Here is a 17,999-nt window from a genome sequence, read left to right on the forward strand (position 1 = left end):
AAAAGTTTAGCTGGGGGAAGGACCTGAGGGCTGCGAGGCAGAACACATAGACGTTTATTTCCACCGTTCGTACCGACCTATTCAGATCTACTCTAAAATATACAACATAACATAACTCTATATTATACATATACAATCAAGCAATAAATAAATAAATAAGCACGTATAAATCATAATCTTCATAAAACATAATTCATCTAAATCCATTTCTAACCAACAAGTTCTTGTAATAATGAGGTTAAAATATCTTGTTCCTTGATCCCATAATCCGTCTTAATCCCTAAAATACCACAAATACCATTAAAAACATCAGCTTCAAACGGAGTACGAGAATATTGATTCAATATTTGCCACTTTATCTTTGAAATATTAAACCTTTCTCTACCGCTTTCCCAAATATGATTCCCCCCAAGATTCTTAAAGGTCTGAGATGAATTATATTTACATCCAGGAACCTTTTGATTAAGCGATTGTCCTTGTTGTCCAGCTTCATAAGCATAATAAAGTAACGCATGACCTATAGTACATAATAACGACACATTCAACTCTCGATTTCTACCACATATGCCTTGGAATCGACTGTTCATATTATATAAACTATATTCTGGAGGTAAATTGTTATACATTCTTCTACCTCCATAGGCACATGCAATTGATGACCGTACTAGCAATAATAAGTTATGGGACAGTTCTAAAGCAGATTTATTTTTAATTAAAAACTCAAATACTTTGGTATATATATTAGGTTTCCTCTTCATATACTGAACCCCAAATAATAACGCATAATATTTAGGACCAACTTCAGCCAATTTATCTTGAATACTACTATCTCTGATATTGATAGTTGGCCGAACTGAAACAGGTCTTGGGATCATTGCTCTGGGACTCTCTTCACGTTCTGTATCATCACCTGAAGTACTTTCATCATTGGTGCCTAATATAAAACTCATCCTCTTTCTAGTTTTACCACTAGAACTATATGTATACGCATGATCATCTTCTTCAGAATTAGTTTCATAAGAATCACTAAGATCATAACCGGATGAGGGAGTTTCTTCACCTGAAGATGATGATGATGATGAGTTTCTTCCTCTTCCTAAAAAGAGAACTATTCCTGATGAACTACCAATACTTATCTCCTCTTCATCTGGGGTTCCAATATCAGAACCAGTATCAGAACCAACACTCGATTCACCTGGTGACAGTCTATATGTCAATTCTTTAAGATATGAAAGCATACCCGTCAACTAAGTAATGTATTAATGGCTCAAGTTGTGTTAAATGTAAATATTGATAAGTGGGGATTAATTGTACTTTAAATAGCTTATCTTTTTTTGTTTTGTGCTCCTACCCCCTGAACTAACTATAAATAACATAACACATTCTTTGCAAATATGAATGCAAAATTATGTTAATGATAAATCGACTATTTAATCAACTATAATAAATGTAACTAGCGGTATGATTGGCTGATTCTATCCTTCCATCTGTTCACGTATGTTCTTCTTAGATAACTAAGTAGTCAACGTAAGTTTGGTTGTGAAATCTTAAGTCTATCACTCAAAATTGATCGATCCTCACTACCGGTAAACGAAAGTATTTATAACTGATACACATTAGACAGTAAGATTAGGCTCAGAACGGTACTTGATAACCATTAATTGAAGCAGCCATTGTTTGAGAAATGTTTAATAATAAATGTACTTTACGGTTAACACGCCACGCAGAAATGTTAAAATATGACTACAAAACAGATTAGAATTTCACAACCAATTCGTTAAAATACAAGTAACTTTAATGAGATGTATCCAACTTTATTCAATCAACTAGTGCTTAATTGAATTTATAGTTTAAATGATTTCAGTTTATGACCTGCAGTATTCGTCCTCATAAGCTTTGTGCAGTAATAATGGTAAAGGATGTATGTAAACTATATTTAAACAAATGCAATTTCCTACAAGACAGCAATTTTGTAATAGCTTAACTATATATCACCAACAATCATTTGAACACATATGTTTACATTAGATATATACAGAAAAGTTGAAAATGAACCAAAGCCAGTTCAGTTTGACCTTGAAACGCAGACGGATAATATGTCGAAAGCAGATGCCTCCCTCATGGATTTAACAATGAAAGGTCATATTGATAAGAAACCTGGTATGATTAGATTCATTGGACTGGTTGTATTATTTCTTACATTAGCTGATTCAGATAATATAAATACCACAATTAACTTAGAATGCCCCCGGTTGTTAGTAAGTTATCATCAATAGTATTTAGAAGTATCACCAAATTGATTTAATTATTGCGGTGTGGATGCTCAACATTTTATAAAGTTTGCAAAAAACAATCAAAACAAAAACATACAAACTAAAGCATATACATACCTGATCCAATTCATTTAATATCAAACTCAAATCACATAGAAGATGCCCAAAATAGCCGAAGAGCATTCTATGGATATTCCCCATGTGACGGCGGTCGAATTACCTCTCATAGTGAAGGATAGTGAGAAGGCTATAGCGATGATTGGTGGAAGATCAAGAGTATCTGAAGTTATAAATTCAATCAATAAAGGAAGTAATCTTAATAGTCATACAACTCTTGAAAACACTTTGGAGTTAAGATTAAGAAACGATCCATTTCATCATCCTGTTCAATCCCTGTATAATACTAGTGAGAAGATTTTACTTAAGATTTCTATACCAAAGAAGAGTCTACCTAAAGATTATTATGATAATCCAAATAAATATTCTACAAAGGAATTAATCCTGATCAATGCTCAAGATAAACTGACTCCAACCTATCGAGCTCAACCAATTGCAATCATAGACAAGACATACCTGTTCAAATCTATTGCTGATTTTCAAATATCAACTAAAAACAATCCTATGGTTCAAGATTTTAATCAACTGATATTAGATTCAAAGAATTTTTCAACTTTAAAACAATATTTTGATAAACATAATAATTTCAATAGCATATCTGATTATAAAGATACCGCAAATTTTAAAAATAATGATCATCAATTACCTCCACCTCCAATTTTAAGTCCTATTAGATTTCCATTCGATTATAAATATCAAAAGAATCCTTTCACTACCGCTGTAAAAGATGCTGAAAGTGGAGAAATTAGAGTTGTATCTACCAAGAATTCAATTAAATTGTATACCAAAATGATTGATTATCATACCAATGATGTTCCAGATAAACCAGCCCCTGAATTAATCGAAAATTATACGCAATTAACATCCAAGAATTATCCTGTTACTAGTCCTGAATATTTATTATTAGCATGTATCAATTGGGTTAAAGAAGTGTTTGATTTAAAACCAATCTGGTTAAGAAAACAATTGGAAGATATAGTTCCTGATAATTTAAAAAGATTCATAAAGCAAGCTTTACCATATGTAACATTCATTTATAAAAGTGGTCCATGGAGATTTTGTAATGTTAAATTTGGAGTTGATCCTAAGAGTGATAAATCATTTTGGATTTATCAAAGTGAATATTTTAGAATTCCAAACTTAAAATTCATATTCCCTAAGGAAAATTCAAGAAGAATAGTACCAAATACAATTATAGAAGCTAATAGGAAGAATAAAAATAGTTCAAACAAAGAAATCGAAGTATCTGAATATTTATTCTTTAATGGTGTAACATTACCTGCTACCGTAACTTATCAAATTGGTGATATCTTGGATTTGGATATTACAACTATAATTGAAAATCATCGTAAATACTTTGGTCGTGATTTCCTTAGAGAAGTGCCTGACTTTCAAGATGGTTGGTTTAACCGTCAAACTATGGAAGTGGTGAGAAGAATAGTTCGTTATAAATTGAATAGAATAGTGAAAGAAGAAGCCACTGATCAAAATAAGATTTATAAGATTATTAATACCGATTATACTTCCAATGAAGACCAAACCATGGAAGTTGATGAAGAAAATGGTAAAGAAGTTGCACCTAATGCAGAGACTGAAGTAGATGCTGGTAATGATGAAGAAGAGGAAGATGATGATGTTGATGTGGGAGTAGATGAAGAAGCCATCAATGAAGATGCAACCATCATCGATGAAGCTAATATAATGAATAAGTTAGACTTATTGAGTGAAGACGCATCCAGTAAGTTAAGTCAATTGATAGGATTCATCAAGCAAGATGATATAGAAGATTAAGTTGTATTATATATATATAAATAGTATATATGGCACAGTTTTATATACAGGAAAAAAATATTAAAAAGTACGAAATGAATTTTAAATAAAACACGTACAAAAGAAAAAAGACAACACATAGTATCAAAACTTCACTATTTCAAATCATCATCAAGTTCAATATATCAATCATGACCAAGGCAACTGAAGCTTTATTAACTGTGTTTGCATTATCAGCAGTCTACTTTGCCTTATTGACTGGTGTTATTCCATCCACCGAATTAATTTATAATGAAATATTACCATATTTACCATGGTGGGGTTTAGTTAGCTTTGGATCTTATGCATTAGCAACTTTAGGTTGGGGAGTGTTAACTTTTAAAGATAAAGAAGCTAAATATAAAGAATTATTAGGTCAAATAGATGAAGCTAAGGCTTTCTATAAAACCAAAGGTCTCAATTTAGATTAAATTGGGAAGTTTGTGTGTGTACTATAGTTTTTAAATATAAGTTTATGGAAACAAATATACAAAGTCAATTCTATAATTTCAATGATAAATGATAAATAATGTAACTTTTATTCTCTAAAGTATAACAATGTAATAAATAATAATAATATATATGCAGATACCATAAAATGATATCTATGATGATGCAGTAGTCTTAATTCCTTTCTTTGCTTTTAACCGTTTTTCAGTTTCAGCAAATACTCTGATAGCCATAGGAATATTAGCCCAATTTTCATCTTCATCAGACTTACTAGACTTAATACCAGCCTCTTTAAATAACTCTTCTCTCAGTTTATTAGCAAGTGATAAAGGTAAATTTTCCTTCTTTAAATATTTAATTGGAGCATGGAAATCTTCAGGCCATCTTTCACCTTTAGCCACTAAGTTCAAAGCTGCTTCTTTACGTTTTGCATTCCAATCTTTAATATCATCATTGAATAATTCCCATACACAATTGATACATCCACTCATACAACAATTATCAGGTTCAGTTGGTTTTTCAGGTACAGTAATACCCCCTACTATTCTTGGTTCACCTCTTAATAAACGACTTGAAGATCTTGGAGCTTCACCTTTGATTCTACCTCCAAAGATTCTTGCTATTTTCTCTTGAGGTGAAAGATCACCAACTGAATAATTACCTTCAAATGTTGTACTGGTATGTTTCTTTAATTCAGTTAATTCATCAGCGGACATCAAACTAGCCTCTATAGGATGGGTAGGGTGTGATGCTGTTCTTAATACTAAATCATAGAATGCATATCTCTTGATATAAGCGGCCGACTTGTTAGGTTCAACTCTTGGTGGTCTTTTAATTGGTGATGATGTTGAAGATGCAAATCTCCTCAGGATCTGTATTATAGGTTTGGTTCTATTTATCATGACAACGGAAATTTAATGAATGTGATGAGGAATGCAAATAAGGGAATGGACTACTACACAACCAGGTAGAACAACTTTTCTAATTATATTGACTGATATATATATGTATAGCGTATGCTATCAATATGGTGATGGTTGATTCTAGATTGCTTAATTTAATTTGTCTGATAAAGGTCATTTGATAAATAAGAAATGTCGTGATGAAGTCATAGAAAAATGTCGAAAAATTTCTTGTCGTTTTTTTAAATTGCTTTTTTTTTATGCTGCAAATTCTACAACGGCTCCGATATAGGAAAATTAAGTCACTTTGAATATATTATTATTATTATGTCTATAAAAAGATAGATGGTCTGCTGTTTTTTCAAACGGTATCAAGGTCGACCGTTTTTAATGCTTCATCTATACTAAGGAAAAACCCTTCTCCCATTCCTGAAGCTGACCATGATGATTCCAGGGAATGACTTATTCTATTTGAATTACATTGATTGATTAAGCTTGCAATTCCAGATTTTTTAAACTTATCACGAACGTTTGAACTAGTGGGGACTCTACTGAACGATACGGTAATACCTTCGTCTTCAACATATCTTCTAATGATTTCATATAAGACTTGTGTAGCAGATGAATCAATATCATTCATACCTTTACAATCAAATATAACAAATTTAATATTTTGATTATTAAATTGACGTTTGGATGGTTGGGATGGATGTACTAATAATGATCCGTATCGTTCAATTCTTGTCATTTTTGACTTTAAATCAGATGAATTAGCGAAATTTAATGGTTCAGGAATCTTAATTACTAAGACCCCTTCAATATCTTCAATTTCAGCAATTAAATGAGATAATTTATCATTAATAGTAATTTGAGGATTGGTTGCTGATGATGATGCAAGATTTAATAAATTATCAGTAGATGAAAAATTTGAATTATTTCCATTACTACCAACATTACTATGCTCATTGGCAAATCCAGCAAAACTTTCTTCAATCAAAGTATCAGCATTTCTAAATACATGAGTATTTGGAATTCTACCCATAATTTGAATTCTTGACTTCGTACTATGTCTTATAACTCTCACAATCGCAACCAATACACCTAAACCAACTCCAGCTTGTGCACTCCATAAGATAGTAGTAAGACAGACCATAGCAAAGAGTCCTAATTCATCATACCCTCTAATGGCCCAAAAGAATTTTAAATCATGAGGGATTTCTTGTAATACCGTTATACCAATAATAGTAGTGGTAAGAGCCAAGACACATTCAGGTAAGAAGTATAATAAGGGTAATAAATAAATAATAGCCAAAATGGTACATGATGCCATTATAAGTGTAGCCATTGGAGTAGTTGCACCAGCAAGAATATTAATGGTTGATCTACCAAAGGCTCCAAATGATGGCAATCCACTTACTAAACTAGTTAATAAGTTAGAAGAACCTAATGCTATTAATTCACGATTTGATGAAACGTTATAGTTGTATTTTGCACCAAGAGCCTTGGTGGCCGTTGTTGAATCGAAATAACCAAGAATGGCACATAGAAATGCAGTTGAAAATGTCTGTTTATAAAGAGGGATATATTTTGGATTTAATGGATTAATGAAATTGGGTAATGTTGTTGTAGATGAGGAGGATGGTGAATTTATATTACCCACGATTTCAACACCATTTTGATACCATTTATATTTTTCACATAAATAAGTAGCTAATACAACCATTAAGAACAATTCTGGGAAATAAATGGCCAGCTTCTTATTATACTTATTCACAAGAAGACTTTTGATATATCTAATGATCATGACGATAGTTAACGTAACAATTGAGATGGTAAAGGTCAAGATATGAGCTTCTTTATAGTACTTAATCGCGAATATAAGTTTATCAAGAGTTGTTAAATGAGGTTGAGATTGAGCCAATTCAACCAATCCCAATTCGGTACTGAATTCATTAACGATCATAATAAACCCCATAGCAGCGATGAAACCTTTTAACAAAGCTCGACTTAATACATTATCCAAGAATCCAAATCGAAGTAATCCACATCCTAATAAAAGTCCACTCATTGAAAATGCCATAACTGAAGCAATTTCTAATTCAGAGAATGATTCAAATGATTTCTCATGAATGATTTGTTCAATAGTTTGACCAAACATTATAGCTGTGGAAGGGGAAGGTCCAACAATAAGAACCGGCACGCAACCAAGTAATGAATACATGATTGCTGCTGAAATAATTGAATAAATACCAGTAATGGGAGGTAAATGAGCCAATGAAGTAGCAATAGACATTACCAAAGGAATCTGGAATGAAGCTAATGATATACCAGCTAAGAAATCTCCTAATAAGTTTTGTTTAATATCATATTTCGGTAACCAATTTAAAAATGGTAAATAGTATGCTAAATATGCCACTCTATCGAATTGAGATTTATTATTATTATTATTAAGTTTATTAAACATATTGAAATTTAATACTGACAGACCTGTAATATCATCACCAAGGTTACCTGTATTTCGATTTATATACGTATCGACCAACGGATCATTTATAGAATTGATACTTTTCAAAGATCGAAGTGATTGAGTAGACGGCACCGAATATAATGGTGGTCGACCTGGGGTTAGCAATCTTGCATTTGAAGTTGGAGTTGGAGATCTTCCGGTTGGAGCACCTCCTTGAGCCACATTGGTAAGGGATTTGTTCCTTAATAGTTTTGTATTCTCATCAACGACTGCCATTACTCATTTCTTTGTTGATTTGAAATTGTTAAATTTATCATTATATATGTTTTATCAATTTTTCTGACTAACATATTCAGTTTTGGTGGAGGGTGTGGCCCTCCACGCAAAAGTTTTAGATGCAGGAGATTAAACTTTTTTTAGAATAAAAAACCCCATACTTTGCGATTTACACAAACCTAGCAATCAATTGAGTCAACTTAAATCAATTTAGCGATGAAATTTGGGAAACTTGAAGCTGGTGTAGACGACAAATTGTTAGAAAATAATCAGTTTAATGTGGATATGTGTTAAAATTTGTAGACAACCGCTGTTAGGTCTTTTCATGTACTTAGTTGGATTAAAAAAATTAATCCGAAGTACCACATTGGTGTGGAACTATGAGTTTCAGGGGATAAACAGCGATGTCCCACAAGGTAGAAGAGGAGGGAGAAAGAAGAATATATGCTTAGTAAAGAAAAGAAATTTATATATTTTTGTAATCGATGGGCTGAAGAAGGTTCTAAATTCGAATCTACATAAAAAAATAAAATGCGCTTAGAAGATATGATAGAGTAGGGTTCTTCTATCTATAGGTTTTGGTTTCTAGAGGAAATCAAAGCTTCAAACCATGACGTAAGATCGTCTTACCTAGCTTATATTCTGGAGAAGATGAAGACCATATGATAATAGAACCATTTTTCTTTCTTTCTTCCGTCACAGATGATCCTTAAATGATTCAGCCCCTATAGCTGCATAGGACAATTGTTTCTATCAGTTTATTTTTAACTTTTCTTTTTTTCCTATTAGAGTTATTTTTTTATTTATTTTTTTATTTTTTTGCAATCATCGCAAATTAAAACTTTAGAAGGCTTTGCTCGAATTTTTAAAATAAAAACCAACGACTGACGTAAATGAAATTAATATGTGGTAGATCGTTCTTTTTACAATAATGAGATGAAAGGAGTTTAGCATAGATTAAAGAAGAGATGAAATGTAGAGAAGGTCAAGTAGATATATTTCTTTTTATTGTTTTAATGATTATTTTATGCATTATTTATGATTATTATTTGATATTTTGACAGATGATGAATGAATTCCCTTTTGAGGCTGTAGGTTATCTACTAAATTTTTTTGATGCAAGACCTTTAGGAGCATTTATTAGATACGCTGTATCAATGTAATGTCTCCATCATCTATAGTAAATAACAAAGACCGGTAAGGCATTTTATACCATGCATAGTTTATTTTATATTGAAGGTATACATACCTTGCTTATACGTAATATAACATTATAGGGTGTGACGCTCTTATCAGTAAATATGGTTTTCTAGAATAAAGAAGGTAAAAGCCAATATAATCCAGAAATCGAAAACAGAAGATCAAATTTCATTCAAACTAAGTAAGATTGACAACATATGATATATCATAACTTCACAAGATATAGATCTCTTATGAACTAGTACTACAACTCTTCAAGTCTAGATCAAATCTCATAAGCTTACTGCCACAGATTTAAATTTAAAAACGGTTGCGATTGTAGTTTTCCAACACAGCTGTCGCTTATCGCTTATAAACTACACATATGGTCGTTATGTATCTTATTATTACATTGTAGTAAAGCTTAAATTCAGCCATTCCAGAAAACCTTACTTTAGTATCAAATATCAAACTTGATGAAACCAAAATGCTCTGTAACAAGCAATCGAACAATGAAAAAGCTCACCATACGACGTTAAAAACCCTGACCTTTTAATAGTCTCACCCCATAGAAATTAAGGTCTAACTCCAGACAGATAGTGATATCTATCCCACGTGTATACGCATTTTTTTTTCTTAGCATTTTTTTTTTCTTTTTTTTTTTTTTTAATTTTTTTATTTTTAGAGTGTCTCTAAAATATAAGAGCTCTAAATCGAATAGCGGTACAATTTCATCATAACTGTGATGAATATTATTTTGATAGTTTGAGATTGTGTGTACCATTTTTAGTATGCTGATGACCATTTATCTATAGTTATTTTATATAGAATAAAGCTCTTTGAAAAAATAGGGTACTTTTCCGAATCAAAAACCTTCATCTGTCAAACTCATAAGGATACGAGGGTACAGAGATAAACGTGGGCATCATGCCCCTTAAATATATTTTAATCATAGTATGATTAAGAAATATGTTACTGTTATTTAGAAAATTGCCAATTTTCTTGGGTAACTATCGATTAAAAATATAGTTGGAGACTGAAAAAGCATCAATTGGGCTCGAAATATAGAGAAACGAAAAAAGACAAGAAAAAATCCATAATCAAGAGATTAGCATATACTACACCAGAAACCTTATATGACCTTCTTAGTCCAAAAAAAAAGGTTTGGCTTAATTATATATTTGCAACTGATTTCTTAACTCTATTACGTTATCTTGGCGCTACAAGAAAAAAAAAATTGAAAAATTGAAATCATTTTTTTTAAGCGCTGAAGCCAGTTTGACTGCGCTTTGAACTCTGAGCAGACTAAGTGACTTTCGCAACCTTTTAAGTTTCCATTTTCTGAAATTAAAAATAAATTTATATTATTTTATCATTCAATTGTTTGATAAATAATATTCTTCTATGTGGAATTGAAAGGAAAAGTGAAGGGGAATCTAGTAAAAGTCATTAGATTCAGCCATCCCCAACCTTAACTATCTGTTGAAAATGGAAAAACCCCAAAAAAAGAAAAGATACAATATAGGAAAATAAGCGGAATATTTTTTAACTGACCTCTATAGTTCCTTGGTCTCCCTTCCAGCATTAACTGATCCTACTGATGTACCGTTTACTTTTTTTATTTATTTCGTACTTAATAATAATTTTTATTATTTCCTATCCCATTCCACTACATTCTAAAATTTTATTTTTACTTTTGCATTATCTATAACGATTGCTAAGAAAAAAATCGTTTGTTGTCATGTAATTGATTCCTTACAGATGGTGCCGTATAATTCTTTAACCTTTAAGTTCGTAATAGCACATCCTTCTCCCACGAGTCTAATACTAGTTTAGAAAGTTAGCCACTAAAACCTTATATGAATCAAAATTAAATTTAAATAGAAAATAATAAAAATAATAAATTAAATAAAAAAAAAAAACAATTAAATTATTAAGTAAGTTTAAATGCAAAAATTAAATTTATAACTGTCTTGCCAACTTGTGGAAATTTATGTATCTAATAACCTTTATTTCATTTATGATATAAATATCACTTGATTTCTTTCTATTTTTCAAATTTTTCATTTATTTATTTATTTATTTCTATTCATCAACATCAAAGCAATTAGTTCTTACTACTCAACAACAACTACAACAACCACAATAACTTTTAATTACTATATTATCAACTAATAACATTTCTTATCAAACTAATTACATATAGATATCTACTACATATAATTCATAATGGTTGTCGCTTTACATCAATTCGATTATATCTTTGCCATTGGTATGATCTTTGCATTCTTAGATGCTTGGAATATCGGTGCCAATGATGTTGCAAATTCATTTGCTTCTTCAGTTTCTTCAAAATCTTTAAAATATTGGCAAGCTATGATTTTAGCTGCCCTTTGTGAATTCTTAGGTGCAGTTTTAGTCGGTTCAAGAGTTTCTGATACTATTAGAAATAAAATTGTCGATGTTTCGCTTTTCGAAGATACTCCAGCTGCTCTTATGTTAACTATGGCTTGTGCTTTAGTCGGTTCTTCTCTTTGGTTAACTTTTGCTACAAGTATTGGTATGCCGGTTTCTACTACCCATTCCATTGTTGGTGCTGTTATTGGTGCTTCAATTGCCGCTAAAGGTGCTCACAACATTTTATGGGGTTGGAATGGTGTTGCTCAAATCATTGCTTCATGGTTTATTGCTCCACTTTTAGCCGGTTGTATTGCATCCATAGTTTTCTTAATCAATAAATTTGGTGTTTTAGAAATTAAAAACCCAAAAACTTCTTTAAGAAATGCTTTATTCGTTGCTCCAGTTTTAGTTCTTTTAACTTTCTCCATTTTAACCATGTTAATTGTTTACAAAGGTTCTCCAAAATTACACTTAGATGATTTAAGTGAAGGTACTACTGTTGCTGCTATTTTAGGGACTGGTGGTGTTGCCACTGCTGTTTACATGCTTTTCTGTTACCCATACTACAGAAGAATTTTGGTTCATGAAGATTGGACTTTAAAATGGTACCATATGTTTATTGGGCCAATCTATTGGTTTAAATCTACTGCCGATATCCCACCAATGCCAGCTGGTCACCAATTAGTTATTGATTATTATGAAGGTAGAAGATATGACGAAAAAGATCAAGCTGCTACTGATATTCAACAAAACTCTTCTGAAGAAGGTTCTTCAATTGATAAGGAATATGATGGTGTTATGACTGATATGGAAAAGCAAGATAAAGCAATCGTTCCAGCTAAAAAACAAACTACTAGACAACTTTGGTGGTCATTACTTAAACAACCAAAACAATGGCCATACTTAGTTTGGTTAGTAGCTTCTCATGGTTTTGTTCAAGATGTTATTACTAATCAAGTTACTCAAAAAGATTTCTTATCTGGTGATCTTAAAGGTATGCATCAACATTCTAAATATTATGATAACAAAATTGAATTCTTATATTCCTTATTGCAAGCTATTACTGCCTCAACTATGTCTTTCGCTCATGGTGCTAACGATATTGCTAATGCTACTGGTCCTTTAGCTACTATTTATGTTGTTTGGACTACTAATACCGTTGGTAAAAAGAATGATGTTCCAATCTGGGTTTTATGTTACGCAGCTGCTGCTTTAGTTATCGGTGTCTGGACTTTTGGTTATAACATCATGAGAAACTTGGGTAATAAATTAATCTTACAATCTCCTTCAAGAGGTTTCTCTATTGAATTAGGTGCTGCTATTACTACTGTTATGGCCACTCAATTAGCTATTCCAGTCTCTACTACTCAATCTGCTGTTGGTGCCACTGTTTTCGTTGGTCTTTGTAACAGAGATATTAAAGGTGTTAACTGGAGAATGGTTATCTGGTGTTATCTTGGTTGGATTTTCACCTTACCATTAGCCGGACTTGTTGCTGGTCTTTTAAATGCCATCATCATTCATGCTCCAAGATTCGGTGAAACTTACGCTTTATCTGGTTAGATTTAATTCGTATACTACTGTGATTCTTCTTATATATATATAACAAAAAATTTTAAATATTCCTTTTTATTTCATTTGGTCGTCTTTTTTTAATATTAATACATTTAATTAGTTCTTAAAATTCTTAATTTGTAATTCATTCCCAACTATAAATTGACTTCTTAATAGTCTTTCTATTAGCTTTATGTTGGTATGATCCTGTTATGTATTGCGGCACGGAGGCAAATATATTTTGGTGTACTTACAAATAAAGAATAAAAGGTGAGAGCTATCAACACTTTCCCAAAACCTATCAAGCCATTAGCTCACAATCATTGTTCAGGTTGTTTGTTAAACCCATCAATTGAATCTATAGACTATATAAACAACGATGGCATCTTATGAAGAGAAGTTCGATGCTTCTTTAGACTTATTAAGAAGATTGGATCCTAAGTCAATTGCAAAGAATCTTAATGATATTTGTACTGTCATTCAAAATAATGATCATGATTCCACTGGGGAAGATTTAGTACAAGACTTATTATCATCCATTGATACTCCATTGAAGGTTTCTAAATGTAAGGAGTCAGGTAAGGATTACTTATCCTGTGATTATAATAGAGATGGTGATTCTTATAGATCTCCTTGGTCTAATAAATATTATCCAACTCCACAAGCTGATGATGATCAACCACCACCATTCCCATCTAGTTCTTTAAGACAATTGGAAATCAAAGCTAATGATAGTTTTGATATTTATCGTGATTTATATTATGAAGGAGCTGGTATCTCTTCAGTATATTTATGGGATACAGCTGAAGATGATGAAAATACTTTACAAGATGGATTTGCTGGAGTCGTTTTAATTAAGAAAGAAACTGATGATGGATCAGGTAAATGGGATTCAATCCATGTGTTTGAAGTTATTCCTGAATCTTCTACTTCATACTTATATAAATTAACTACCTCAGTTATACTTGATTTACAAAATCAAAAATTATCTTCGTTATCATTATCAGGAACTTTAACCAGACAGTTAGAATCAGTTCAAAGCATTGAAGTTGATGGTGGAGTTAATTTAGAAACCAATCATTTAATCAATTTAGGTACTTTGGTTGAAAAATCAGAATATAATATTAGAAACTTATTACAAGAAGTTTATTTCGATAAATTAAAGGATATCATGTTAAAGGATTTAAGATCAATTGGTGATATTGGTGATAAGAAATTGGAAGATTTACGACAATCGGAGCTTATTAAAGGTTTACAAACCTTATAAGGATTAAATTATGACAACAAATTAAATTAAATAAATAAACATATAAATAAAAGTTATTTTTATAAATACAATATGATTCGTAATAACTAAAAATGATTAATATCTACTCTAATAAATAATCAACAACAAAAAACACTAACATAACCTAAACAAATTATACCCCATTAAATATAAAAGATACATTCCCAAAAAAAAAATAAAATCCAATCTATAACATACCTCATTTTAGAGTTGTTTCATCTTCACCATCATCATCTAGTCGTCCATTGAGTGAAATAATCAGAGTATCATTACCACTTTCATTGTTAGTTTTATCTATACTAACAGTGGACCCAGTATCAAGATTATAAATCGTGGGAGGAGATGCGGTATTCCCCATGTGATTTGGATTTTGTTTATAGTCTATTTCTTCTTCTCGTAAAGATGATAATACATTTGTCTTGACATCATTTACAAACGTCCATATTGATGTTGAAACTGTTTGTAACATTTCTTCCGCATTGGCTTTAACACCTGGTCCCGAATATTCAGCAGCTAAATATTGATCAAGATCAGCTCTATTTTCAGCAATTCTTGATTTTGATTTTAGAGGGGATGGAGCTGCAGATCCAAAACTTGAAATGGAATCTTCTGAACGTCGTGGTTGATAAGTATTTTGGTTGATAGAACTATTGTGATAATTTTGAATTGGTGGACCACCCGTTAATGATTTTTCAAATTCATTTTGTAACATGGTATCAAACTGTTGAAGTAGATTCAATGGTTTACTAAGATTACTCCATATTTTTGAATTTGCTTTAGTATCAGATTCCACTTCTCCTCCTGAACCTCCGTTAGCTCCAGGCGAATTTAAGATAGATGAGATATTAGGATGGGACGAAGAAGAGAGAGTTCTTCTTCTTCTAGTACTTGCAATAGCTTCGTCTCTAGGATTACTATCCTGTCTAGGACGACCATTAGTTTTCTTATCTTGATGATCCTTTTGGATCGCAGCATTTGAAGCACTATGAGTTAACTCCTTATATAATGATTTTTGAATCACTTCCCTTAATCTATGTAATTCCTTTTCATGCTTATCCAATTTTTTATTAAGATTACTAACAGCATCTTTGATTTCAACCACACACATTTCCTTTAAGGCAAGTAATCTTAATTGTTCATCAATATCCATATGTAATAATTGACCAACCAGAGGTAAAGGTACATCATACTTAAGATCAGTCGACGATTGAATCAGGGGAGATGGTGGTGCTTTAGTTGGTACTGGACTTTCCTCTACTTGATGTAATGAAATGGTAGGAACTAGTTTTCTTGAATTTATCGAACTGGGAGCTTGAGATGAAGGAGTGGCTGCAAGTGGAGATACCGCAAGATTGAGATTAAATCCCTTCGATCTCATTGAGTTTGAACGAGACATGGGTCTAATCCTAGATGACTTAGATGACGATGTTGACGATGATGCTGAGACAGGAACCTCTTTATTTGAACTATCAACAGAGTCTAACGAACGTTTAGGGGATGGAGTACTGCTGACATCGATAGATAAACCTTGAAGGTCAGGTGGAGGAGGTGTTGTCATTGGTCTTGTCATATTTCTCACCACTACCTATTCTGTTCTTCTCTGTTACTTACCTTAAACTTCAGCTGGTGGCGATGGTAGTAGCACTAGTGGTGATGAAATGATATCAAGTTATAGTTATCAATTTGGTGATAGTTAAATATCCCTTCCTAATCTTTAAAGTTGTAAACAAAAAAAAAATGTTAATCTTTTTAGCGCGTCTCAGAAAATTATCACATTCAAAATTAAATGGCATGTTATCAGTTGACACTAACCAAATTAGATCTCTATTTAATGACATCAATTTGCTATTGATTGTTGGTTATACGGAATAAGAGTCAATAGAGGAGAGTGTCAGCATCATCATGGGATTGAGTGTGGCTACGATCGTTCAAGATCCAGCCCTTAAGAACTGGATTAAATGGGTAGTCATCTTTTTAGCTGCCAAAATCCCCAAACCATTGTTATGGTCAAGTTTCTTAGCATTGCATCCAAAGATCCGTCAACAATTGTTTCAACCCCTGGTACGGAATCGATTGATCAAGTATTATGATTCTATTAGGGTGGATAGAAGATTAAGGAAGACATCTAATCTTGTTAGTTGTATACTTCTTTATCTTGCCTCATCTAGTAATACAAAGATCCCTAATGATTATTTACTGATTTATCTTTGGATCAATTATTATGGTAACTTAAATCCTCCTTCTGCTAAGAATATAGTGATATCACCTCAATATTCAAAGTATTTGAAACTTGATTACTATAAAAGTAAGACATTAACTAAATTATATGATAATAAAGAGTATATAATATATCCTTTAATCTTTGGTCAAATCTTATCTAATTATCTAACTCCTACTAAATTCAAATTAAATCAAAGGTACTTGTCTAGTTCTATCAAATCAAGAATTTTAAATCCTATATGGATCAATTATTCCTTAGGAGTTGGATCTCAATATCTTGATTGGGTAGGACTTTTAAAGAGTTATTCATTACATCATTTGATGTTAGGATCAGCCATAGGATTGGTGTCCTTCAAATCAAGAATCTTAGATCGTTATTATGCCTTGAAATATCAAATCCATACTGAAGAATCGTGGGGAGATATCATTCGAAATTATGTTTCTTATGTTTCACATACCACAAACTCCTATGTTAATTTTATCTATGCTCCTAATTTGATATCGATCTTAATGATTTCTGTAACGGCTCCCATGTTAGCATCTTTAAATAATCCAAACTTCCCTATCAAACCGTTACATTTACTGTATACTAGCAATTCAAAGAATTTCTTTAAACTTTATACTAAGATAATTGGATTTATTGCTGGTTTTATAACCATTTATCTTAATGATATCGATTTAGTTCCTGATTTTGGTTATAAAAGTAGTAAACAAATCGGAAATGAAGTTGATTCAGAAGTTGAAGGAGACAATATTAGAAAGATATCCAAATCATTTCTTAATGCCCTTAACTTGTATCTCTTCCGTTTAATTTTGCTTTCTAAATGGAGAATCATCAAAGAGAACCATCCTTCTTTCAAATTATTGAAATTAGCAACTTGGAGAAAGTTAGAAACTTTAGTGGCTTGTTATGGTATTTATAAAATCATGAATTTAAATGATTTTATCAAACACAGTAAGAATCAAGAAGATTATGCTCATTTGAAGAAAGATTATTTGGTCAGAATGGTTGATAAGATCATGTAGTTCACCAACCAATCCACCACCTTACTATATCTATACTT

At 31.7% G+C, this 17,999-nt stretch overlaps 9 protein-coding genes across 9 annotated transcripts; 5 read left to right on the forward strand and 4 right to left on the reverse strand. All coding sequences in view use genetic code 12, as the record gives it.

Moving 5' to 3' along the window:
• Positions 1–209: 209 nt before the first annotated feature.
• Positions 210–1,238, reverse strand: DFJ63DRAFT_333733 (uncharacterized protein; the record flags this gene model as incomplete). The annotated part of the gene is made up of 1 exon (XM_064907899.1): positions 210–1,238. The coding sequence occupies one exon, from the start codon at positions 1,236–1,238 to the stop codon at positions 210–212; it is 1,029 nt and encodes a 342-aa protein (XP_064763445.1).
• A 1,194-nt stretch (positions 1,239–2,432) lies between these two features.
• On the forward strand, positions 2,433–4,181 carry DFJ63DRAFT_333734 (transcription factor TFIIIC subunit; the record flags this gene model as incomplete). Its single annotated transcript, XM_064907900.1, has 1 exon — positions 2,433–4,181. The coding sequence occupies one exon, from the start codon at positions 2,433–2,435 to the stop codon at positions 4,179–4,181; it is 1,749 nt and encodes a 582-aa protein (XP_064763446.1).
• An 85-nt stretch (positions 4,182–4,266) lies between these two features.
• Positions 4,267–4,717, forward strand: DPM3 (Dpm3p). The gene has a single exon (XM_064909004.1). The coding sequence runs from the start codon at positions 4,352–4,354 to the stop codon at positions 4,628–4,630; it is 279 nt and encodes a 92-aa protein (XP_064763447.1). The 5' UTR covers positions 4,267–4,351; the 3' UTR covers positions 4,631–4,717.
• Positions 4,718–4,804: 87 nt separating this feature from the next.
• Positions 4,805–5,551, reverse strand: DFJ63DRAFT_311440 (uncharacterized protein; the record flags this gene model as incomplete). Its single annotated transcript, XM_064905753.1, has 1 exon — positions 4,805–5,551. The coding sequence occupies one exon, from the start codon at positions 5,549–5,551 to the stop codon at positions 4,805–4,807; it is 747 nt and encodes a 248-aa protein (XP_064763448.1).
• Positions 5,552–5,731: 180 nt separating this feature from the next.
• DFJ63DRAFT_61361 (putative sulfate transporter) lies at positions 5,732–8,432 on the reverse strand. Its single transcript, XM_064909013.1, has one exon. The coding sequence runs from the start codon at positions 8,292–8,294 to the stop codon at positions 5,913–5,915; it is 2,382 nt and encodes a 793-aa protein (XP_064763449.1). The 5' UTR covers positions 8,295–8,432; the 3' UTR covers positions 5,732–5,912.
• A 2,909-nt stretch (positions 8,433–11,341) lies between these two features.
• On the forward strand, positions 11,342–13,621 carry PHO89 (Pho89p). Its single transcript, XM_064909005.1, has one exon. It carries the CDS (start codon positions 11,703–11,705, stop codon positions 13,434–13,436), a length of 1,734 nt encoding a protein of 577 aa, XP_064763450.1. The 5' UTR covers positions 11,342–11,702; the 3' UTR covers positions 13,437–13,621.
• Positions 13,622–14,987, forward strand: DFJ63DRAFT_61402 (F-actin-capping protein subunit beta). The gene has a single exon (XM_064909014.1). It carries the CDS (start codon positions 13,807–13,809, stop codon positions 14,692–14,694), a length of 888 nt encoding a protein of 295 aa, XP_064763451.1. The 5' UTR covers positions 13,622–13,806; the 3' UTR covers positions 14,695–14,987.
• DFJ63DRAFT_61328 (uncharacterized protein) lies at positions 14,805–16,451 on the reverse strand. Its single transcript, XM_064909006.1, has one exon. The coding sequence runs from the start codon at positions 16,283–16,285 to the stop codon at positions 14,915–14,917; it is 1,371 nt and encodes a 456-aa protein (XP_064763452.1). The 5' UTR covers positions 16,286–16,451; the 3' UTR covers positions 14,805–14,914.
• DFJ63DRAFT_61329 (uncharacterized protein) lies at positions 16,452–17,998 on the forward strand. The gene has a single exon (XM_064909007.1). It carries the CDS (start codon positions 16,618–16,620, stop codon positions 17,959–17,961), a length of 1,344 nt encoding a protein of 447 aa, XP_064763453.1. The 5' UTR covers positions 16,452–16,617; the 3' UTR covers positions 17,962–17,998.
• The last annotated feature ends 1 nt before the right edge of the window (position 17,999 follows it).

The sequence above is a fragment of the Scheffersomyces coipomensis genome (genome assembly GCF_036884675.1).
Source record: "Scheffersomyces coipomensis strain NRRL Y-17651 chromosome Unknown DFJ63scaffold_2, whole genome shotgun sequence".
Taxonomy (NCBI): Eukaryota; Fungi; Ascomycota; class Pichiomycetes; order Serinales; family Debaryomycetaceae; genus Scheffersomyces; species Scheffersomyces coipomensis.